The sequence below is a fragment of the Capricornis sumatraensis genome, chromosome 8 (genome assembly GCF_032405125.1).
Source record: "Capricornis sumatraensis isolate serow.1 chromosome 8, serow.2, whole genome shotgun sequence".
Lineage (NCBI taxonomy): Eukaryota > Metazoa > Chordata > Mammalia > Artiodactyla > Bovidae > Capricornis > Capricornis sumatraensis.
In genome coordinates, this window is record NC_091076.1 from 62,881,134 (window position 1) to 62,906,318 (window position 25,185).

Here is a 25,185-nt window from a genome sequence, read left to right on the forward strand (position 1 = left end):
ATCTGATCATGTCATCCTCTGCCACCCCCTTCCCCTTTTGCCTTCAATCTCTCCCAGCATCAGGGATTTTTCCAGTGAGTCAGCTTTACTAGATGGCCAGAGTATTGGAGCTTCAGCGTCAGTATCAGTCCTTCTAATAAATAGTCAGTGTTGATTTCCTTTAGGATTAACTGGCTTGATCTCCTTGCAGTCCAAGGGACTCTCAAGAGTTTTCTCCAACACCACATTTTTCAAAAGCATTAATTCTTTAGCATTCAGCTTGCTTTATGGTCTAACTCTCACATCCATACATGATTACTGGAAAAGCTGTAGCTTTGACTACATGGACCTTTTTCAGCAAAGTGATATCTCTGCTTTTTAATATGCTGTCTATGCTTATTGCTCTCTAAAGTTTAGAATTTAAAGTCCCTTTTAAAACTGCATCTTCTTCTTGTTTTACAGACAAAGTATATCTGAAGATATGAGACATAGTTTTTGCATGTTTTCTTCTCCCTCAATATATAGGTTTCCTCCAAGTTGCTTTTTCTGTTTGCTCTGGTTACTGTGTTTTATATCAGACACATGGCTGCATGCTCATATTTAATTGAGATGCCACCAGGCTCTGTCTGCAGGTGGGACTTGTTCACTGTGGGCCTTTACTGACCTTTGCTGAGGAACCCTGATGTCACTTTCTTTTTTAAAAAAAAAATATGTATTTATTTGGCTGCACCAAGTCTTAGTTGCAGCACACAGGTTCTTTAGTGGCAGCATGCAAACTTGTAATTTGGGCAGCATGTGGGATCTGGTTCCCTGACCCAGGGATCGAACCCAGGTCCCCTGCATTGAGAATGTGGAGTCTTAGCCACTGGACCACCAGGGAACTCCCTTGATGTCACTCTCTATAGTTCTTTTGGGCTAATCAGACTCTCTAGAGAAGCCCCTTCTCCTGCATGAAGGGTACAGACCTGGCTGTCAGCATTCTGGGAAACCAGAGGAAAGCTAGTGGGTAGTAGAAGCATCTGAACATTTATAATAAAATGTTTTTCATTCATTGAACCTGTTTTTAGCATGAAACTCCTACCTTCAGCTGAACCTGGTATCCCCTAGACCAGACACCCTCTGTTTTACCCTCTGGAAAGAATAAGATTCCATTCTCTGCTTCTAAGAAGCAGCAGAGCTGTTTGTCAGCATGTGTGGAAGTGAGCACTTAGGAGCCTAACATTTCCTAGTCAGATTTTCAATCTCCCTGTTTTTAGCCACTCCTTTTCCCCTAATTCCAGAGGTACCTGGTGCCAACAATTCCTGAGTCTTTTGTGAGTTCTCTGACACAAATCAGATTAATTCTCTATTTTCTCCATTGCTGGTTGAAGACTGTGCTGTCTTAGACCAAGTCAGAAAATACCCATCCATCTCATCTACATTCCAGTTGCCAAAACATTGTTGCTATTGCCTCCATTCTTGTTTTCTTTATTCTTATCAGTCTATGGTTCTTAAAAAAAAAAACAAAAAGTTTAGGGACTTTCCTGGTGGTCCAGGGGTTGAAAATGCACCTTGCAATGCAGGGGATGTGGGTTCAATCCCTGGTCAGGGAACTAGATCCCACATGTTGCAACTAAGACCCAAGGCAACCAAATAAATATATAAATTTTTAAAAGTTTACTGTTGCTGTAATGGAGTGTTGGCAAGAGGGAACATTTTGACAAAAAAAAAAAAAAAACCCACCACAGTTCTTCAAACTACCGTTTAAACTAGAAGTCAGGAATATTTTAAATACTGTTAAGAAAAAAATTAATATAAAGCAGTTATTGAATTGGCTAAGATAGTCAACAAATCACACATATTCTACTTCTTATCTCTCCAACTTCTTAATAAAGTGATTCAAGAGTTGTAAAAAGGAAATATTTTAGCTCGTGTCCAGAAACTAAAGAGGGACTCCTTTTATACCTTCTTCTTCAAATAATTCCCATTGGAGCTGAGTTACATGACAGGTTTGGAAAGAGGCAATTTTTTTTTAATAAATGTATTTATTTTTAATTGAAGGATAATTGCTTTCAGTATTGTGTTGGTTTCTGCCAAACATCAACATGAGTTAGAAGAGGCTATTTCTTATATAAGCAATTTTTTAAAGTTTAGGATTATCTCATTTTAGAATGAAAAGGAAGGCTTTCCCACAGATTACTTTGGGGAAAAATGTTAGCTGATATCATCTTTATTTTAGGTTACTGAAAGATACTGCTGCTGTTGCTGCTAAGTCGCTTCAGTCGTGTCTGACTCTGTGCGACCCCATAGACGGCAGCCCACCAGGCTCCCCCATCCCTGGGATTCTCCAGGCAAGAACACTGGAGTGGGTTGCCATGTCCTTCTCCAATGCATGAAAGTGAAACGTGACAGTGAAGTCGCTCAGTCGTGTCCAACCCTCAGCGACCCCATGGACTGTAGGCTTCCAGGCTCCTCTGTCCATGGGATTTTCCAGGCAAGAGTACTGGAGTGGGGTGCCATTGCTAAGCCACATCTAAATATAGTGTACTCAACAATATTGCAAAATGTCAATAATAATTGTAGCTGGATAATGTATAAGTGGCAATTTATTATGTTTTTGTTTTCTGTTTTTTTTTTAAATCACATGATAAAATTCTTATTTTATTTATTTTTTAAACTTTTTATTTTGCACTGAGGGATAGCTGATTAACAATGTTGTGATAGTTTCAGGTAAACAGCAAAGGGACTCAGCCATACATATACATGTATCGGTTCTCCCCTAAACTGCCCTCCCCTCCAGGCTGCCACATAACACTGAGCAGAGTTCCATGAAAAAATTTTTAATCTAAAAATGTATAGGGACTTCCCTGGTGGTCCAGTGGTTAAGACTCCACACTTCCAACGCAGAAAGCCTGGGTTTGATCCCTGATCTGGGAAATAAGATCCACATGCCACTCGGTATGCCAAACATTAAAACAGATAATAAATTAAAAAAAAATGTATCTGACTCATTATATTCAAAAATATTCATTGAACACCTAATTGTCTGTGTTGAGTGCTCTTCTAGACATTGGAGATTAAACCGTGAACAAAACAGGCAAAATCTCTACAGCAGGAGAGGTAATCAACATAATAATTACTAGTATGTTGGAAGATGGTAAGTGCTATGGTTTTTCTAGTAGTCATGTATGGATGTGAGAGTTGGACTGTGAAGAAGGCTGAGTGCCGAAGAATTGATGCTTTTGAACTGTGGTGTTGGAGAAGACTCTTGAGAGTCCCTTGGACCGCAAGGAGATCCAACCAGTCCATTCTGAAGGAGATCAGCCCTGGGATTTCTTTGGAAGGAATGATGCTAAAGCTGAAACTCCAGTACTTTGGCCACCTCATGCGAAGAGTTGACTCATTGGAAAAGACTTTGATTGGGGGTAGAAGAAGGGGACAACAGAGGATGAGATGGCTGGATGGCATCACTGACTCGATGGACGCGAGTCTGAGTGAACTTCCGGAGTTGGTGATGGACAGGGAGGCCTGGCATGCTGAGATTCATGGGGTCGCAAAGAGTCGGACACAAACTGAACTGAACTGATGCAGATAATGGAGAGGATCAGAAGCAGATGGGTTGGAGGGCTACTTACAACATTATTTAGGGTGATTAGGGAAAGTCTCATTTGAAAGGCATCATTTGAGTGAAGACTTACAGAAGGTGAGAGAGTTAATAGTGAAATTATTTGTGAGAAGAGTGTTCCAGGAAGATTAACAGTAGAGCAAGGTGACCACTGTGGCTGAAATAGAATGAGGAAGAAAACCGTAGATCAGGTCATGGAAGTGAGATGGGGTGGAGGGAGCTTCGGATCATATGGAGTCACGGTGGCCAATGTGAGGAATTTTGTTTTTACTTTAAGTGAATGCAGTACGATTGTTTTAGGAGACTATCTCAGTCATCCAGATGAGAGATGGTAGAGGCTTAGACTGGGGTGGTTGCAACATACATGGTGAAAGGTGATCAGATTCTATATGTATGTTAAAGGCAGGACCAATGAGATTTCTTGGTGGGTAGGATGTGGGGTGTGAGAAAGAAAGGAATCAAAGATGATGCCAAGTGAATCCTGGTGAGTTTCCTGTATTCCAAAGATAAAAGAAACTCATAATTTTCCATGCTTTCTCATCTTCCGCAGTAGATGGAGAGTGACAATGGAGCAGCATTAGCTGATTTTTGCTTTGTTTCATTCATTTTTGGCTGCACTGGGTCTTCATTGTTGTGCAGGGGCTTTCTCTACCTGTGGTGCACGGGCCTTTCATTGTGGTGGCTTCTCTTGTTACGGAGCCCCTCAAGCTTCATTCAGTAGCCGTGGCATGCAGGCTCAGTGGTTGTGGCAAACGGGCTTAGTCGCCCCATGGCATGTGGGATCTTCTGGGACTGGGGATCAAACTGGTGTCTCCTGCACTGGCAGGTGGATTTTTAACCACTGGACCACCAGGGAAGTCCAGCATTGGCTATTGTAAGGGAAGAGGATCATGATTCTAGACTGCTATACCTGGCTCCCTCTGACGTGGCAATTTACTTTGGCAGTCAGATTAACTGGCTGAAATTCAACTAATTTTTGTCAGCTACAACAAACAGAGAAAGAAAAAAATTTTCAAAAAAAAGGCTCAATCAAATCACATCAGTGAAATTCCTCAAGACTCCAGCACTTCCCTTACTTTCTTGCTCTGGGAGGGTGTTCACTTTCGGGCCTGCTCCACGCCCAGGGCTCTCCTCCCAGGATAAAGCCTGCAACAGGATGATGTAGCCTTGGAGCAGGAGGCCTTCCTTGGCGGAAAGAGTGACTGACACGTGTTCTGAGGGAGTGCAAACCATCTATCAGGAGAGATTTCTTTCTTCCTTGAGGAAGGATTGCAGCAAAATAAAACACAAATCACAATAAAAAACATCGTAAAAGGGAAGCATGATTTATTAGAAACCATGATAAGCCAAAAAACCAATGAAGCTGACAGTTAAGTATAAATCGTCATTGATAAAGTAATTTTGAAATTTAATCCAAGTCTTCAGAAGAGATTTTAAAACTGAAGAGACAAAATAAGAAAAAGTAATAACAGTCTTGAACTAAATCACAATAAAAGTGGAGGCATAAGGTAGTGGGGAATGAAATCTTGTTCCAACTATCCTGGGTAGGGCAGCAAAATTATAGATAACAGATCTTGATGGTCATAAAAATATGGGATCACATCATAATTCTTAACAGACTGTGGGCCACCACAAGTAAAATAGAAAAGGATTTAAACAGAAATTGCAAACCCAAATGTCCACAGGGGCCAGAGAGGTAATATAGTAGACATTCTTACTTCTTTTTGTTTGAAAAAAGTATACTATAGTTAGCTTGGGCTGATATGACAAAATGCCACAGACTAGTTGGCTTAAACAACAGAAATGTATTTCCTTATGGTTCTAGAGGCTGGAAGTCTGAGATCAGGGTGCCAGCATCATCAGGTTCTGTGAGAGCAGTCTTCCTGGCTTGTAGACAGCTGTCTTCTTGATGTATCCTCATATTGTGGAAAGGGCAGAGATTGCAGTCAGGTGGGAGGGCTCCAGTGAAGTCCGTATCTCTTTTTTTCTTCTCTTCTTATAAGGACACTAATCCCATCAAGAAAGCCCCAATCTCATGACTTCATCTAAACCTGATTATCTCCAAAGGCATCATCTCCAAATACCATCATTTGGGGGGTGGGGGGGATGTTTAAGACTCCATCAGATGAATTTTGGGGATAGGGAAACAATTCAGTCCATAACAACAGTCCTTAGGTCTTCAGTAAAACTGAGAGCACCATGCAAACAGGAGCATATTCTACCACAAGAAAACAATAGTAAAAGCAAAGATTATAAATATAAAATGCAATTCACTCACCAGTTTGGAAAAAGAACACAAAATAGGGACTCCAGTGGACCAGAGGGGACACATCTCCTCTAGGGGGTCCAGCAACCATTCAGTTCCAGACGATTGTTGCCACATAAAGCTAGGGACCCCACGTTATAGACCTCATTGTTCAAGTGTGGCTAGAAAAATATTTCAATTTCTGTATAAAAAAATCCAGATTTTTCAATGTTGATTCGAAAAAAGTTAAATACCCTATGAGACAAACATCCCAACCATATCTGTGGGTTGGATATAAAGCTATATCATTTGCAACCTCTGATATAGGACTTCAAAATTACTAAAGAATGAAACAAAATACATAGAATGCGTGAGTCAAAATAGAATAAGAAACAAATATGTAACTAATCACTATAAAAATAAACATAATAAATTCTTCCAAAGGCAAAGACAGGTTGAGAAAAGAAAAAACAGCACCTAAGGAGGCACCTCAAACAACATGACTAAGAAACCTTGAAAGTGAAGGGAGATGTTCATTTCAAAGCACGTGCAAACCAAAGGAAGGCTTTAATGACTGAAATGACAAGGAAATGCATGGGTTCACGTAACTGGAAGACTAAATTTAAGGTGGGGGACTTCCCTGATAGCCCAGTGTCTAAGACTGTGCACTCCCAATGCAGGGAGTCCAGGTCTGATGCCTGGTCAGGGAACTAGATGCTAACATGAGGCAGCTAGGAGCCCACGTGATACAACTGAAGCTCAAAGATCCTGCCTGCTGAGGCGAAGACACGGTGCAGCCAAATAAATAAATCAATCACTTAAAAATAAAGTTAAGGTGGAGTTTATGGTTATTTGTTTCTGTAGCTCAATAATTTTATCAAAGACCCAAATTATTTGGTCTATCTGATTTGCCATCCACAATATTGTATTTATCCTAAAGTTGGCTTTTATGACAACAAGATGGCTGCCAACTACAATCTGAATATGGATTTTCATGTCTATGGGCAGTGGAAGAGAGTGGCTTACCTAACTGTTTTTTCTTTCTTTCTTTTTTTAAAAAAGGAAGCTCAACCCTTTGGTCTAATTCGGACAGTTTAGTAAATTGCCTATTCCTAAATCAATAAAGTTTGGAGAAGGCAATGGCACCCCACTCCAGTACTTTTGCCTGGAAAAATCCCATGGACAGAGGAGCCTGGAAGGCTGCAGTCCATGGCGTCGCTGAGGGTCGGACACGACTAAGCGACTTCACTTTCACTTTTCACTTTCATACATTGGAGAAGGAAATGGCAACCCACTCCAGTGTTCTTGCCTGGAGAATCCCATGAACAGGGGAGCCTGGTGGGCTGCCGTCTATGGGATCGCACAGAGTCGGACACAACTGAAGTGACTTAGTAGTAGTAGTAGTAAATCAATAAAGTTTACTGGGAATGCCACATTTTGATTGACTTAGCTCTATATTCCTAAACCAATATTGTATTAGTTATCTATTGCCACATAACAAATTACCCTTAATCTTCATGGCTTAAAAGAACAATAAATATTTATGATCTCTCAAGATTTCTGTGGGTCAGGAGCAGCTTAGCTGAGCTGTGCTGGGAGCTCAGGATCTGACATGAAGATTCAGCCAAGTGGTGAGGTGCAGCTGCAGTCCTCTGAAAGCTCAACTGAGGTGGGAGCATTCCTTCCCAAGGTGACTCACTCACATGGCTGATGCCTCAGTTCCTTTCTTCAGGGTCCTTTCCATAAGGCTGCTTGAATACCTACACAACACGGTGACTGACTTCCCCCTGAGTGGCTGACTCAAGAAGGAGAGTGCAGAGTAGAAACTGTGTCCCTTGAAGTCACATAGCATCTGTCATCATATTCTACTTGTTTGATGTGAGGCACAGTAGAAAAGAAACTCTTTTCCCCAATATGTAATTTCAACCAAAGCTGCAGGATTATTTCATGTCAGCTTGCCTGGGTCATTATCACTCTGATTAAACCTGGGTCTTGTACCAGCCCTTAGGGCTGAGGGGCTGGGTCAGTACCATCTGAAGCACATGAACTGAAAGTGGGGGAGATACAGGTCCCCTCCCCCAAATCAGGGTATTGTTATCAGAAGAAGAAGGAATAGATACAGGACAAGACAAAATAAAAGATATCAACCATAGTGCCTCTGTGTTACTTGAAGTTGTTACAGAAAGTGTGCTTTGCTTTTAGGGAAAAAAGGAATTTCAAGACAAAACAAGTTTAAAGATATTAACAGTGGTTATCGCTGCATGGTAGAATTACAGTAAAATTTTTCCTAGTTTTCTATTTATTCCAAGTTTTCTTTCATGGGTATGCCTTACTTTTATAATCAGAAAATAAAAAATATTATTTTATAAAAGACAAAATTTGCCATTGGAAGAATGGAAATAGGATGCAGTGCTGCAAAAATTTTAATGCAGTACATTAAAAAAACCCTATATAGCCAAAGTAACAGAGAAAAGAAAGAAAATAAGAATATACAAAGGAAAATGTAAAACTTGATTGCTGGAGCAAAATCAGATATACCAGTAATTAATACATGAATTCTTTTTAAAGGTAAATTCCAGTATTTATGTTATATTGACCACAAAAATGACATAGAATTGTTGAGAATAAAGTAGAAATCACATCTCTACATAACCATCTTTCTCTCTGGGAATAAAACATGTCCCTCCTTTCATTAAAAGCCTCTTTTGCATCTTTATTGTTTTGTGGCTTTTCTGACATAGGCCATTCATATTTCTTATTAACTTTATAGTTATGTAAGTTGTACATTTTAATGAATAAAGAATATATTTTTTAAAAGTAATTAATCAAGCGAGGTGAAAAGACAGCCTTCAGAATGGGAGAAAATAATAGCAAATGAAGCAATTGACAAACAACTAATCTCAAACATATACAAGCAACTCCTGCAGCTCAATTCCAGAAAAATAAACGACCCAATTAAAAAATGGGCCAAAGAACTAAATAGACATTTTTCCAAAGATGACATACGGATGGCTAACAAACCAACATCACTCATTATCAGAGAAATGCAAATCAAGACCACAATGAGGTATCATTTCACTCCAGTCAGAATGGCTGCAATCCAAAAGTCCACAAGCAATAAATGCTGGAGAGGGTGTGGAGAAAAGGGAACCCTCTTACACTGTTGGTGGGAATCCAAACTAGTACAGCCACTATGGAGAACAGCATGGAGATTCCTTAAAAAACTACAAATAGAACTGCCTTATGACCCAGCAATCCCACCACTGGGCATACACACCGAGGAAACCAGAATTGAAAGAGACACGTGTACCCCAATGTTCATCGCAGCACTGTTTATGATAGCCAGGACATGGAAGCGACCTAGATGTCCATCAGCAGACGAATGGATAAGAAAGCTGTGGTACATATACACTATGGAGTATTACTCAGCCATTAAAAAGAATACATTTGAATCAGTTCTAATGAGGTGGATGAAACTGGAGCCAATTATACAGAGTGAAGTAAGCCAGAAAGAAAAACACCAATACAGTATACTAACACATATATATGGAATTTAGAAAGATGGTAATGATAACCCTATATGCGAAACAGCAAAAGAGACACAGATGTAAAGAACAGACTTTTGGACTCTGTGGGAGAGGGAGAGAGTGAGATGATTTGGGAGAAGGGCATTGAAACATGTACACTATCATGTAAGAAACGAATCGCTAGTCTAGGTTTGATAGAGGATACAGGAGGCTTGGGGCTGGTGCACTGGGATGACCCAGAGAGATGATATGGGGAGGGTGGTGGGAGGGGGGTTCAGGGTTGGGAACTCATGTACACCTGTGGTGGATTCATGTCAATGTATGGCAAAACCAATACAGTATTGTAAAGTAAAAAAATAAAATTTAAATTAAAAGAATAAAATGAATTAATCAATGTATGAATTGACTTTTTGGTTACGCTGGGTCTGCATTGCTTTGCGTGGGTTTCTCCTGTTGTGGCGAGTGGAGTGCTACGCTCTGGCTGCTGTGCACAGGTTTCTCAGTTGCGGTGGCTTCTCTGGTTGCGGAGCACAGGCCCAGGCTTGCAGGCTTCAGTAGCTGTGGCTCCTAGGCTCAAGAGCATAGGCTTAGCAGTTGTGGCCCATGGACTTCGTTGCTCCGAGGCACAGGGAATCCTCCCAGACCAGGGGTGGAACCCACGACCCCTGCATTGGCAGATGGATTCTTAACCACTGTACCACCAGGGAAGTCCTGTTTTTCTTCTTTATTCTTAATCTTTATTCAGTAGTTTATGTTCTCCGTGCTTTTATAATCTTTCTTTCCATTTTATTTCCTAACTTGCTATAGTTTGTATACAGGAAAGTCACTGTTACTACTGGCAGGAATGTAAATTAATAGTGTATTAAATACTTTCTAGATAGTCAAACCTACAGGAAGGAAGATAAGAGCGTCAGGAGTTGTAAGTAAGGAGGAAAATATAAAAGACTGTTTTCTTTTTTTAATTTGCTTAAAAGATAATAACTGTTACAAACAGAACAAAATAAATGTAAGGATGGGCCTATAATAAGTGTCCCAGGGAAGGATATGACATCAGATTCAGTATAAAAGAGCAGGTGAATTTATTGGTAAATTTTTATTGTAAAGTTGCTTCATTGTGAAGTAGGAAGGGTCAGATAAGTAGGGATAAGAACTGAATAGAAAGTTCAGAGTGGGAAGGGTGGAGAACTATAGTATTGACTCTAAACAGATTGATAAGTTAAGAATATATATTATTAGGCACTTCCTTGGTGGTCCAGGGCCTAAGACTCTGCACTCCCATTGCAGAGGGCCCAGGTTCAATCCCTGGTCAAGGAACTAGATCCCACATGCCACAGCTAAAAGATCCTGCGTGCTGCAACTAAGACCTGGCACCACCAAATAAACCAATCTTTAAAAAAAAATATTATTAGCCTTAGAGGAAACACTAAAAAAGTAATTTTAAAAAAGCTTATAGTTAAGCTAGTAGGAAATAAAATGAAAAATTTTAAATATTAGATTATTATTCCATTTATAAGAAATTCTAAATCAGAACTAATCAATAGTATGAGAAGATCATATCAATGGGTTCCAGGAGTGGAGCAGTTGGAGAGAGTGACTGCAAATGGGGCATCAAGGAACTTCTGGGGAAATGAAAATGTACACTTTTTGGGAGTGGTGGTTTCATTTATGTGTACATTTGTCAAAAGTCATCAACTTAAGATATTTCACTTCTATTGTATATAAATTATGCCTTAATAAAGTTGCCATTTTCCAAAGGTTATTCTATCTTTGAAGGGTAAATCTACTTGGTGACTTCATTTAGACATCTGTAGTTTTTGCTTGCCAGATATCTCTGACCTCATCTTTTGGTATTATCATCTGATATTATTTTCGTACATAATTACTGGTTTCCTACTTGATGTAATCTTGATGAATAGTCATATGTATTGCCTTGTCCCCCTCTGACCAAAGATGGACATGTGACCCAAGTTAGCCAGTATGACTTTCTGCCCTTGGAATTTTAATCTTGAGTCATATGACCCAAGGACCAAAAAACAGTTGGAGCTGTTTTATCCTGCTAGTGATCAGCCTCTGTGAGATGGTCCATGCCCATCACTGCTTTTGGATCTCAGAGCTTTTGGATCTCAGATTTCTCTCTCTCTTCAGACCCTCTCTGCTACATTGGAATGGTCTACCCCTTTGTGGAACAGGCTGCCAGTGGCCAGTTCTGGGAGGCTGTCCCAGGCTGTTGGGTACATAGAATCATTCTGTTTTTCTGAGCAACTCTTGGGTTGCCCAGGGGTCACAAAGAGTCGGACATGACTGAGGGACTGAACAACATGCCACTCACGTGTCAAGCTGGGGTGCCCTGTCATGTTCTCTAAGACCCATCTCCCTGGGTCTATCAAACTGCAGTTTCTACTGCGTGTTCTTACTCCCTTTCTGGATGCGACTTATGAACGTAGACCCTCTGGGAAATTCCCTGGTGGTCCAGTGGTTAGAGAGGGCTTCCCTGGTGTGGCTCAACAGTAAGAATCCGCCTGCAGTACAAGAGACACAGGAGACACGGATTCAGTCCCTGGGTTGGGAAGATCCCCTGAAGGAAGGCATGGCAACATGCTCTGGTATTCTTGCCTGGAGAATCCCACAGACAGAGGAGCCTGGCGGGCTACCCTCCATGGGGTCGCAGAGTCAGACACGACCGACCGAGGTGACTGAGCACGCACTCACCCAGAGGTTAGGGTTCTGTGTTCTCACTGCCAAAGGCCTGGGTTCGACCCCTGATAGGGAAGATTCCACAAGCCGAGCAGCATGGCCAAAAATAAAGAATAAATAAAAAGGAAAGTAGACCCTCTGTATTCAAGCCTCCTCAAATTTTTTTTTTCATTTTTACTCTGGGATCCATGCAAGGGTTTGGAGATGAAGGTCTTCAGCTACCTATTTAATATTCAATGAGTGTGAACTGGTATTAAAATTTTTGTATTTCACAAAAATTCACAACACAGTGATCAGCTAGCCCAATAAGAAGACAGTGTATTAAATATACAGCTGAAGACAATAAAGTTATGTTGGAAAAAATGTTTAGGCAATACATATCTAGAGCCTTAAAAAAGTACAAATTGCACCTTAATTTATAGATGTTTCCTCACCTATTTAAATAGATATATGTATAAAGATGTTCCTACAAATTCACACTCATTAGGATGACTATCAACAGTGGAAAATAACAAGAGTGAAGATGTGGAAAAATTGGAACCCTTGTGCAGGTCCAGGGTCAGGCATTCACCTAGCAATGCAGGGGATCCAGGTTTGATCCCTGATCAGGGAACTAAGCTCCTACAAGCTGCAGAGCAACTAAGTTCAAGCACTGCAACTAGAGAGTCTGTGCACTGCAATGAAGGATTGCACATGACACACTATTAATAAGACTTAAAAGCAGCCTAATAAATAAATAATTATTTGTTTAAAATAGAATTACCATGTTGTTGTTTAGTCGCTAAGTCATGTTTGACTCTTTGCAACCCCTTGGACCGCAGCATGCCAGGCCTCCCAGTCCCTCACTGTCTCCTGGAGTTTGCCCAAGTTCATGTCCATTGAATCTGTGATGCTATCCAACCATCTCAACCTCTGCTGCCCTCTTCTCCATTTGCCTTCAATCTTTCCCAGGATGAGTGTCTTTACCAAAGAGTGGGCTATTCACATTAGGTGGCCAAAATACTGGAGCTTCAGCTTTAGCATCAATCCTTCCAATGAATATTCAGAATTGATTTCCTCTAGAATTGACTGGTTTGATCTCTTTGCTGTCCAAGGGACTCTCAAGAGTCTTCTCCAGCATCACAATTCAAAAGCATCAGTTCTTCAGCACTCAGCTTTCTTTATGGTCCAACTCTCACATCCATACATGACTACTGGAAAAACCACAGCTTTGACTAGACGGACCTTTGCTGGCAACGTAATGCCTCTGCTTTTTAATACACTGTCTAGGTTTGTCATCGCTTTCCTTTCAGGAAGCAAGCAACTTCTAAATTCATGGCTGCAATGATTCTGGGATCTCTCCAGGAAGAGAAAATCTGTCACTGCTTCCACTTTTCCCCCTCATATTTGCCATAAAGTGATGGGACTGGATGTAGGATCTTAGTTTTTTGAACGTTGAGTCTTAAGCCAGCTTTTTCACTCTCCTCTTTTACCCTCATCAAGAGGCTCTTTAGTTCTTTGCTTTCTGCCAGTAGAGTGGTTTTATCTGTATAGCTGAGGTTGTTGATATTCTCCCATCAATCTTGATTTCAGCTTGTAACTCATCCAGCCTGGCATTTAGCTTATAAACTAAATAAGCAGGGTGACAATATACCGCCTTATTGTACTCCTTTCCCAATTTGGAACCAGTCAGTAGTTCCATGTCAGGTTATAACTGTTGCTTCTTGACCAGCATATAGGTTTCTCAGGAGACAGGTAAGATGGTCTGGTATTCCCATCTCTAAAAATTTTCCACAGTTTGTTGTGAACCACACAGTCAAAGGCTTTTGTGTAGTCAATGAAACAGAAGTAGATGTTTTTCTGGAATTCCTTTGCTTTTCTATGATCTAACAAATATTGGCAGTTTGATCTCTGATTCCTCTGCCTTTTCTAAACCCAGCTTGTACATCTGCAAGTTCTCAATTCAAGTACTGCTGAAGCCTAACTTGAAGGATTTTGAGCATAACCTTACTAGCATGGGAAGCAAGCACAAGTGCCCCATAGTTTGAACATTCTTTTGTACTGCTCCTCTTTGGAACTGGGATGAAAACTGGTGTTTTCCAGTCCTATGGCCACTTCTGGGTTTCCCAAATTTGCTGACACATTTAACAGCATCATCTTTTAGGATTTAAGTAGTTCAGCTGGAATTCCATCACTTCCACTAGTTTTGTTGGTAGTAATGCTTCCTAAGGCTCATTTGACTTCACATTTCAGGATGTCTGGCTCTAGGTGAGTGATCACACCATCATGGTTTTCAGGTCATCAGGATCTTTTTTGTACAGTTCTTCTGTGTTTTCTTACCATGTCTTAATCTCTTCTGTTAGGTCCTTGCTGTTTCCCTCCTTTAAACTTCCCCTCCTTGCTGAAATGTACCTTTGATATTACTGAGATCATTGTGTCATTTTTGAGGTTGCACCCAAGTACTGCATTTTGGACTTGATTATGAGGGCTACTCATTTCTTCTAAGGGATTCTTGCCCACAGTAGTAGATATAATGGTCATCTGAATTAAATTCACCCATTCTCATCCATTTTAGTTCACTGATTCTTTAAATGTTGATGTTTACACTTGGCATCTCCTGCTTGACCATGATCAATTTACCTTGATTCATGGACCTAACATTCCAGGTTCCTATGAAATATTGTTCTTTAGAGCATGGGATTTTATTTTCACCACCAGACACATCCACAACTGAGTGTCGTTTCCACTTTGGCCCAGCTGCTTCATTCATTCTGGAGCTATTAGCAATCGCCCTCCGCTCTTCCCCAGTAGCATATTGGACACCTTCCATCCCGGGGGGGGCTCATCTTTTGGTGTCATATCTTTTTGCCTTTTTACACTGTTCCTGGGGTTCTGGCGGCAAGAATACCGGAGTGGTTTGCCATTCCCTCCTCCAGTGGACCACATTTGGTCAGAACTCTCCACTATGACCCATCCATTTTGGATGGCTATGCACAGCATGGCTCATAGCTTCACCGAGTTATGCAAGGGCCACGACAAGGCAGTGATCCATGAAGGGGAGAATTACCATATGATCCAGCAATTCTACTTCTAGGTATACACCCAAAAGAATTGAAAACAATGACTCAAACAGATGTTTGTATACTCTGTTCATAGCATTATTCACAGTTGCCAAAATGTGAAAACAACCCAGATGTCTATGAACTAATGAATGGATAAACAAATGTGGTATATACATACGATTGAGTGTTATTTAACCTTAAAAAGGAACTGAATTCTGATACAAGCTACAACACGGATGAACCTTGAAAACATGCTAAATGAAATAAGCCAGACACAAAAGGACAAAAATTGTATGATTCTATCCATATGAGGGACCTAGAATATGTGAACTCATAGAGACAGAGAGCAGATTAGAAGTTACCAAGGGCTGAGGAGGAAATTGGGGGACTATTGTTTAATTGGTACAGAGTTTTTGAGAGGATGAAAAAGTTCTGGATGGATAATGTTGATGGTTGCAAAATAATCTTTCTGTACTCATTGCCAACACATTGTACATTGAAAATGGTTAAAATAGTAAGTTTAATGTTTTGTATATTTCACAACATTTTTTAAAAGGAAAAATTAACTATTTTAAAGTGTATGCTTTTCACAGTATGAGTTTAAAGGAAGTAAATTTTTGGAAGCAGTGAACTCTGTGTTTTTCCCCTCCAAAAGAGAAGTAGGAAGACCTATTCATTTATTAATACAATTACTGAATGCTCACCTTCTGTCTGCAGTAGACTTGGTATCTGAAACACACAATTTTGTCTAGTCCTCAAGAAGCTTACAGGCCTTCTGGGGAGATGGCATCCACACATGGTATAATTAAATTGTAACATATCATTATAAGGGATGTTACATGGCAGTTTATAATTGTGATCTTTCAGTTTTCCTTTTCTCTTGAATTATACGTTCTTCTTCTCTTTTGATATTCTCTTTTTACTCTCTCATACTTAACTATCTTTGAAAATTATCAGGTTTTTCCCCCAGTCTTGAAACCTATCCCAGTCTGCCCGTGTATATTATAGAAACCTCATCCTTAAAAAATTCAAAACTGGACCCAAACTCTCAGTATGTTGTTAAGCTCAGTAGATGATCTCACCACATATTTTGTCTTCTGAGTTAAAAATCTGTATCATTTGTATATTTGGACTAAACAGTTTGGTGGGGAGTTGGATGTGGTTGGAATGCCCTTGGGTAGGCTAATATCCCTATCAGATGGCTACATGAGGCGGTTACATGACTGTATCACTTTGCATATAGTTTACTCTGTTCCTATTTTCTATCTCATTGAAAAAGTTTAAAACTGTTTACTGTTCCAGATAAAGAACCACAATTCTGTTTCAAAATTCTGCATGTATTTTAAACATTCTGATAACTAGAAAATTTCCTAGAAATTGGAGGTATAGTGTCAAGGTGAAATGAACTCACCTATGATTGCTCAAGTAAATCTGTTTGTTATTATCCTATGAACTTCACTGCAACTGAAAATGCTTTAATTGACCTGTTTTAGAACTTTTATGTAACTATTACATCCAAAACCAACTCATTATCTCCTTACTACTCTTATAACATCCCAAGGAAACTCTATCACAGTGTTTCTCACCTTTTATTGTGATTATGGATTAGATGTCTATCTTTTCAAAACTGACCCTTAAACATTTTATTCTGTACTGGACCAGCATCAGCAGCAAAATACAAAACCACTCAGACCCTCTATGCTGATTCTCTACTTCCTTTCTTTTCATATTTAATTTAAAAAAATAATTAAATTGATTCATTTTTAACTGAAGAATAATTGCTTTACAATATTGGATAGGTTTCTGCCAAACATCAACATGTGATTCTCTACTTCTGATTGTCAGGGTAAGTAGGTAGACTTCGTGCAGGGTAGGTTTTAAGGGGGCTTCCTCAAAATAAGGACTGGCAAGTGATAGGTTATATTTGCTATTGCTCTTAGGATCCATATTAATGAAGACAGTAGAGAACAAGATTGGGGGAGCATCCTAGCAAGTAGCAGTTTGGATTAATTTTGGAGACAAGAAGCCACATGTAGCAAGCAGGATGAATTTAAAGAGGTCCGGGCAAGATGGATTGTAACCATGAACATGTACAGAAAAAAGCTTTTGAATTTTCTGCAGATAATGGTAATGGTACTAAAAGATGAGAACAGGGCAGAATTTCCCACCTGCATTGTGTCCCCAAGTGATAGAACTTGTTGGAAAGCCTTGCTCTGTTCTTCGGTGGTTGCAAGTTAGAGGATCCAGTCATTCTGCCTCTGTGATGTGTGGTGCCATAGGTGTGTCTTGATGACTACTTATGAGGACCATGTGATTGTTGGCCTGTGGTTGATGGGTGTTGACTATGTGGATTTAGACTTGAAGGTCTCTGAAAAAGCCTCTACAAATTTAGCACAAGAGTCATTATCTCAGGCTTCCCTGGTGGTCGAGTGATTAAGAATTCGCCTGCCAGTGCAGAGGACACAGGTGCAATCCCTGGTCCGGGAAGATACCACACGCCGCAGAGCAGCTAAGCCCATGTGCCACAACTACGTAGCCAGTGCTCTAGAGCCCACGAGCCACAACTACTGGACGTGCAAACCTACGGCAGTGCTCCGCAATGAGAAGCGAGGCAACAAGGAGCCTGCACTCCGCAACTGGAGATTGCCTCTGCTTGCCGCAACCAGAAAAGGCCTGCATGCCGCAACGAAGACCCAGTGCAGCCAAAAATAAAATAATCTTTAAAAAAATAAAAGGAAAAAAATCCTTCTCTCCATTCTGATACCTATGGTTAGGTGGTTCACTCTTATAGGTAGTATAGCATAGCCATTGAAAATTAAGAAAATTGTCCAACACAGGATATGAATTGTCTCATTCTCCTGAATGAATTCATATGTTTAGTAGTCCTGAGAGGGAATAGGTTGATTATGGAGTCTATTAAGTGATGGGTTTCTGGGAACTGTAGGGGATTGGAATGGGGTATTCCAGTAACCTGCTGTGGCAACCACTACAACTTTAGTGATATAGATGAAGAACCATCTTATCATGTTTCTGTGGGTCAGGATTTCAGAGCAGAGCAAGGATACTTGTCTCACTTAGCTTACTGATGCTTGGACCCTCATCTGGAAAGACTGGAATGGCTGTTCAGTTCAGTCGCTCAGTCATGTCCGACTCTTTGCAACACCATGAACTGCAGCACGCCAGGCCTCCCTGTCCATCATCAACTGCTGGAGTCCATCCAAACTAATGTCCATTTTGTCGGTGATGCCATCCAACCATCTGATCCTCTGTCGTCCCCTTCTCCTCCTGCCCTCAATCTTTCCCAGCATCAGGGTCTTTTCCAATGAGTCAGCTCTCCACATCAGGTGGCCAAAGTATTGCAGTTTCAGCTTCAACATCAGTCCTTCCAATAAACATTCAGGACTGATCTCCTTTAGGATGGACTGGTTGGATCTCCTTGCAGTCCAAGGGACTCTCAAGAGTCTTCTCCAACACCACAGTTGAAAAGCATCAATTCTTTGGCACTCAGCTTTCTTTATAGTCCAACTCTCACATCCATATATGACTACAGGAAAACCATAGCCTTGACTAGACGGACCTTTGTTGGCAAAGTAATGTCTCTGCTTTTTAACATGCTGTCTAGGTTGGTCATAACTTTCCTTCCAAGGAGCAAGCATGTTTTAATTTCATGGCTGCAATTACCATCTGCAGTGATTTTGGAGCCCAGAAAAATAAAGTCTGACACTGCTTCCATTGTTTCCCCATCTATTTCCCATGAAGTGATGGGACCAGATGCCACGATCTTCGTTTTCTGAATGTTGAGCTTTAAGCCAAGTTTTTCACTCTCTTCTCTCACTTTCGTCAAGAGGCTCTTTAGTTCTTCTTCACTTTCTGCCATAAGGGTGGTGTCATCTGCATTTCTGAGGTTACTTTTATTTCTCCCAGCAATCTTGATTCCAGCTTGTGCTTCCTCCAGCCCAGCATTTCTCATGATGTACTCTGCATATAAGTTAAATAAGCAAGGTGACAATATACAGCCTTGACATACTCCTTTTCCTATTTGGAACCAGTCTGTTGTTCCATGTCTAGTTTTAACTGTTGCTTCCTGACCTGCATACAGGTTTCTCAAGAGGCAGGTCAAGTGGTCTGGTATTCCCATCTCTTTCAGAATTTTCCACAGGAAAGGCTGAGGGTAACTGAAATGTCTTGGTGGTGGTGGTTTAGTTGCTCAGCTGTGTTGGACTTTTGCAACCCCGTGGACGGTAGCCGACCAGGCTCTTCTGTCCATGGGAATCTCCAATCAAGAATACTGGAGTGGGTTGCCATTTCCATTTCCAGGGGATCTTCCTGACCCAGGAATTGAGTCCAGGTCTCCTCCACTGCAGGCAGATTCTTTACCAGCTGAGCTATGAGGGAAGCCCAACTCATGTCTTAGGATTGAGAAATCATGTGGAGGTTTCTTCACGGAAACACCTGATACCTGAGCAGGGATGACTCAAAGGCTGCATTCAGCTGGAACTGTTGACCAGGAATGCTTACATGTCGCCTCTCCATGTGGCTTGGGCTTACTCAGAGCACAGTTGCCTCAGAGTAGTTCATCTTTTTACAAGCTGGCTCAGGAATCCAGGAGTATTCCAGAGAAGAAGGTAGACTCTGTGTGGCTTTTTCTGGCTTAGCATCATTTCTGCTGTACTCCATTTGTTGAAGCAGACATAAGTCAATCAGATTCAAGAGCAAGGTACTTAGACGCCCCCTCCAACATCTCAATGAAGGGAGACATTACAAGTTAAGAAGGGTTATAAGAGTCTTCTCTAGCGGTCCAGTAGTTAAGATTTTGGGCTTCCAACACAGAGGGTGTGGGTTCAACCCCTGTTTGGGGAACTAAGAGTCCACATTCTGCAGGGCTCAGCCAAAGAAGAAAGAAAAAGTTACAATGTGTATTTCCTCTTAGAATTCTCAGGATTTTTGGACCAAGTTCATGTTTCATATAGTTCTGTAGAGTGGAAGGCTTTCTGCCAAAGTTGAGGCTACCAGTAGTCAAGGCTTAAAGGAGATTTGGTGGACTGTGGGGATAACCTTGTGATACAAAGGCCCTCGTCCACCCAAATGTAGAGGTGGCCAAGACAGCTTAGCAGGCCTCCTCTGTCTTCCATCCTTCTGTAGCCAGGAGTGCATGATTCAAGATCTTCTTCTGGCTCTGCTGGTCATAGATGATTACTGTCTTCTTGCTGACACACAAATCTAATTCTTTTACTACCTTACACTCTTAAGGATTCCCTATCATCTCTAAGATAAAGTCCAAGGTCATCAGCATCACATTAGCACCTTTATGATCTGACCTTGACCACTGAAAACTCAGATGCTATGCTATCATCCAAAATATGAAAGGCAGCATTTATATAATTATTGAGTTCAAATACCAGCTCTGCTGGGACTCATTAATTTTCTAGAGTACAACTGAAAGGCTTTCTTCCTTCAATTGAGGGCAGACTGCAACAAAAATGGCCTAGTTTTCGACTTTTTCCTCTGTTCAGCCAGTTCACAAGGGCCTGCAAATGGATTCCAATTCTGGAATTAGCACCTTAAGGTAAGGATTGGTTGTTTATATGAAATTAAAATAACTGAGTATTTGCATTCTTTTACTTGCCAATTCTGGTAACCCTATGTTAAGGCCAACCACAGCTTTCCCTGGTTTATTGATTATCGAGTAAATACTGGTATAGACTGAGAAGAGGACTGAGTTTGTTTCCTTCTTTCTTACCAAACTATTTAACCTTTTAACACTGACATACCCGGGTGAACTGGAAGAGCCACTTCCAATTCTTTTAGCTCTAAATGTCAGCACATTATTATCATCGTTGTTTTCAGGTTTTACATTGCTATAGCATGACTATGAGACCGATAGTGTCACTAATTACTATTTCCTTAAACTAGAGCAGAAAGATGTTGCATGAAGTTCTTGAAATCTAAGACATGGGAAATTAAGTTACGTAAGTAGCAGATGTTCAGGCTGAGGATGGAAGAGAGCATAACAAGAATTCTCAATTATTTCTCCCCTGAGGCTGCGACTAGAACTAGGGGAGAAAGTTGAAATCTTCCTTTCTGTTTTACCAGGAAGTCATATCACGGCCACCACTTAGCCCTTTTTCTCTCACCACTATTTGTAGTTCCATAATCAGGCTAACCGCCCCACCAGATTTTTCTAAAGTGGTTCTTTTTTGTTTTCTGTGTGTGTGTGTGTGTGTTTTCCCCCTGGTAAATTTCATCAGGAAAAAGAAACAGTAAAGTTCAAACAGTGCGATGGTTACACAACGCAAGTCTCCCTTTCATCCTAGTTCTAGGCCGAAGGTTCCTAACTCGATTTAGGAACCGGAGCCGAAGGGACTGTTTCCAGAGCCATGTGAATTCCCCGAACGCGCGATCTTCAGTGGACTGACAAATTGTGCATCCAAACTTTCGCCTGCACCTCGAAAGGGTCCTGAGAACTCCCGAAGAAGGACTGGCTGAAAGGAGAGATGAAGCTGGAGACTCGGCAGCAGCTGGTAAAACCTGTCATAACTCGTCCCAGCGAAAAACAGTTCCCCCTCAACCACCCAGCCCCGGCCCCCATGGAAAAACTCTGTTCCCCGTGGGCGGGATCACCGCTCTTTCCTTCCCGAGTCTCTTGCCTGCCGCATTCCTGCCCTCCGGCGCGTCGGCGTGCGCTGACGTCATGACGCCGCGCGCGCGCAGTCCCGCCCCTGCAGAGCTCGGCCCTGGGACGGAGCCCGGGGTGCTCGCAGACCCGGAATGTGAGGCCTCGGCGCTGCTGGCCCCGTTTCTCTGGCGAGCTCTCCCCCGCGGGCCTGCGCCCGCCGCCTGCAGCTCAGCCGGGAGGAGTCAGGGCGGCCGCGCCCTTCTGCCGTGTGCCCGCGTGGCCGCCGCCGCCGCCGCCGCCCCTCGGAATCCTCCGGGGCCGCTGAGGAGTTCGCTACGGAGGGAGGCGGGGGCCTTCGGGAGGAGGAGGCGGAGGAGGCGGAGGAGGCGGAGGGAAGGAAGATGGCGGCCGTGGAGCTCGAGTGGATCCCAGAGACTCTCTATAACACCGCCATCTCCGCTGTGGTGGATAACTACATCCGCTCTCGCCGCGACATCCGCTCCTTGCCGGAGAACATCCAGTTCGACGTGTACTACAAGGTACGGGCCGTGGGCCCGCTTTTCCCGCCGCAGCCCCTGGGGCCGCACCCCCTTCCACGTCCGCGAACCCCCGCGTTTAACCCCTCACCCCTCATAGTGGGATCGGCGCCCCGAGACCTCTGGGGCGGTGCCGGGCTGTCCGGTGTAGAAACGCTCCATCTGCTATCTTCCTTGTCTCAAGCTCACGGGCCTTGATGGATGGGATATCTCTTCGCAGTGAGACTCCCCCCCCCCCCCCGCCCGCTTTTGGTGTTCCCTCGTACCTCGGGGCCCCTTTGGGGTAGGCCTCTTTTGCGTGGACTTCCTCTATTGCGCCCTTGTCCCACTCAGCCCTTGCCTTCCAGCCTGTGACTTCGGGAATATTTTCTGCCCTCTCTTCCCCAATTAGTGTCAGCATCAGCTGGACTTTTTTTGTGTGTGTGTGTGCTCTTTCCCCCTCCTTTCTGCCTTCTTTCTCCTCTCGCCTCCCTCCTTTGCAAGTATTTTTCTTTTCTTGCTTCGTGTCACCTTTCTCGTCGATCATTGGAAGGAAGTTGGGGAATTATTGGAAGTAATGATGTGCCTTATTTGCGTATCCTTTGAAGCTGTGGTTTTTGTTTATATTGATCCTTGCGGTTGAATAGGCGGTTTTATTAATACGGGAATGGTGATAAACTACCTGAAAGGAAGAACGTCTTTCTTTTTTAAAAAAACAAAAAACACTTTAGAATTTAAATCGTGTTCATGTAGTTGAAAGTTGTAGTCTTGCAGCATTCCTAAATCGCTCCCCCTCAAAAATCTGAACAAAAAGTCTCCAAGTTCAGTCTCCAAGGAGGTTCAAGGGTAAGTGTCTTTAGACGTGGACAGTCTTGCAGTGTTTAGAGAGGGAGGAGAACTTTATGGACTCGGAGCCTCCCTTTTCCTCTCCCCCCACATTTGAATGTGAACAGTGGCCTTATTATTCAGTCCTCTTTGCCTTGAATCGGCGAGGATATCTCCTCGTCTCCAGTAGCCACCCATGCAGAATTTGACCAGAAGTAAAAGTATGATTTATATTTTAGATCTAAACACTTCCTCTTGATTTGTAAGTTGGCTGGAACATTGTAAACTAAGATTTAACAGATGTGTGTGTTCTTACATATATATGGTGTTTTACGGCAGTTGTTTCACTGGGAAGATTGCCCGCTTTCTCCACCCCAGAATATTTTTTCAGAAAGCTGCTGACTTGCTACATTCTGTCTACTAAATCCAGCTGCTTTACACCAGTTTAACAATTTTTACCCCCTAGATATTTGGAGAATATTCATTTTGGTCATTTATATTATTATTTGGGGGGGGGGGCGGTGGTTAAGGATAAGTCTGCCTTTATTCCAGATCCCTTTGATACATTGATTTACTTTTGTGTGTGTCTAAGGAAGTTTTATGTATTTAAAATGTATTCCTCGCAGGAAGGATGAGTTAAGAATTCTTTCTCAGCCTGGGAAACTGCAACTTTGTGTGTATGCTAACTATATCCATTCCTATGTTGTAACCTTTTACACTTTTTAGAGAAAATCATTGGAAATTTAATCAAAGTACATTCAGTGGTTGAATTTCTTCAAAGTACTTGGATATCTTTCCAGTAACTTTCATTTCTAATTGAAGCTTTTCATTTGAGCATTATTAATAGTGAATGAACAGATGGTGCTTTTTGCCACATTTTGTGTTTCACATAGTCCACAAAGTTTTAATATGGTGTCTTTTGGGTGCACTTTTTATTCCTTAATAGTTGTCTGCCTGTTGGAAATGTGGAAAGGAAGGTATTTAACATATGCCTGAAAGTGTAAGTGCTCTTACACAGTTATTTTAAGCCTCACAATTAAACTAAATTAGGGTATTAACCTGTTATATAGGTGAGAAAGTGAAGTAATTTAGTCAAGGTCTCATATCCAGTATGGAGAAGGCAGTGGCACCCCATTCCAGTACTCTTGCCTGGAAAATCCCGTGGACAGAGGAGCCTGGTAGGCTGCAGTCCATGGGGTCCCTACAGATCGGACACAACTGAGCAACTTCACTTTCACTTTTCACTTTCATGCATTGGAGGAGGAAATGGCAACCCACTCCAGTGTTCTTGTCTGGAGTATCCCAGGGATGGGGGAGCCTGGTGGGCTGCCGTCTATGGGGTCGCATAGTTGGACACGACTGAAGTGACTTAGCAGCAGCAGCAGCATACCCAGTATTCTGATTACCTTGCTTTCTTGCTTACTGTTGACTGTTTCCAGTTTTCTCCAGTTTCCAGTTTTCTCCAGTTTATAGTTTCCAAGGAGAACCCATAATCAGATCCCTCCAGTTGCCCCAACTTCCATCAATAGGCATAGTCACAGACAAAATTATAGTGTTTGTGCATCAAAAATTCCCCCATCCTGATTCACCGTAGTTCACTGTCACTCAGTTAATTTTTATCAGTAGCTTCAGGTGCAGCTTTAGAAAATGGGGTTTTGGAATAAATAGGAGATGAAGAAGCAGGTGTGCTGACTGCGCCTAAGAAGGGAAGAGAAAGAGAGGGATGATGTGTAGAAGGGTAAAATGTGAAAGTTGTTGTTAAGTTTAAGGATGGAAGATGTTAAAATGTACTTCTTGTCTGAGTGACAGACACCAAAACAGAATGAGAGGTGGAATGTACAAGTGAGGCAGGAAATAAATTATGGAGCAGAGACCCTGAATAGAGACATTAATTGAGTGAACTTTGCCCCGTCTTTCACCATCCATAAATTAAGCTACCAGTCTTACATTGGAGTTAGAGAAAAGACTACTTCCTCTAAGATCAGATGGAAAGATGTAAAGACATAAAGTATAAACATAAGTGAGCTTGCGAAGAATGGTTGTAAGGAATTAGGATAAGATCGCTTGCTGGCAGTAAGGGACAGGAATGGCGGCTTTTATGTAAAAAGGCTAAACAGAAGTTGGAATGGCTGCTAAGGT

The 25,185-nt window shown here is 41.8% G+C and overlaps 1 protein-coding gene and 1 non-coding gene across 2 annotated transcripts in view; both read left to right on the plus strand.

Moving 5' to 3' along the window:
* Window positions 1-10,596: 10,596 nt before the first annotated feature.
* On the plus strand, window positions 10,597-10,669 carry TRNAG-CCC (transfer RNA glycine (anticodon CCC)). Its single transcript has one exon. It is a non-coding gene; the product is annotated as a tRNA-Gly (tRNA).
* An 11,438-nt stretch (window positions 10,670-22,107) lies between these two features.
* Window positions 22,108-25,185, plus strand: part of APPBP2 (amyloid beta precursor protein binding protein 2) — a 56,093-nt gene continuing 53,015 nt past the window's right edge. Inside the window, exon 1 of the mRNA XM_068976939.1 lies at window positions 22,108-22,245. Coding sequence (XP_068833040.1) covers window positions 22,108-22,245 — 138 coding nt within the window. The remainder of the gene's footprint in view (window positions 22,246-25,185) is intronic.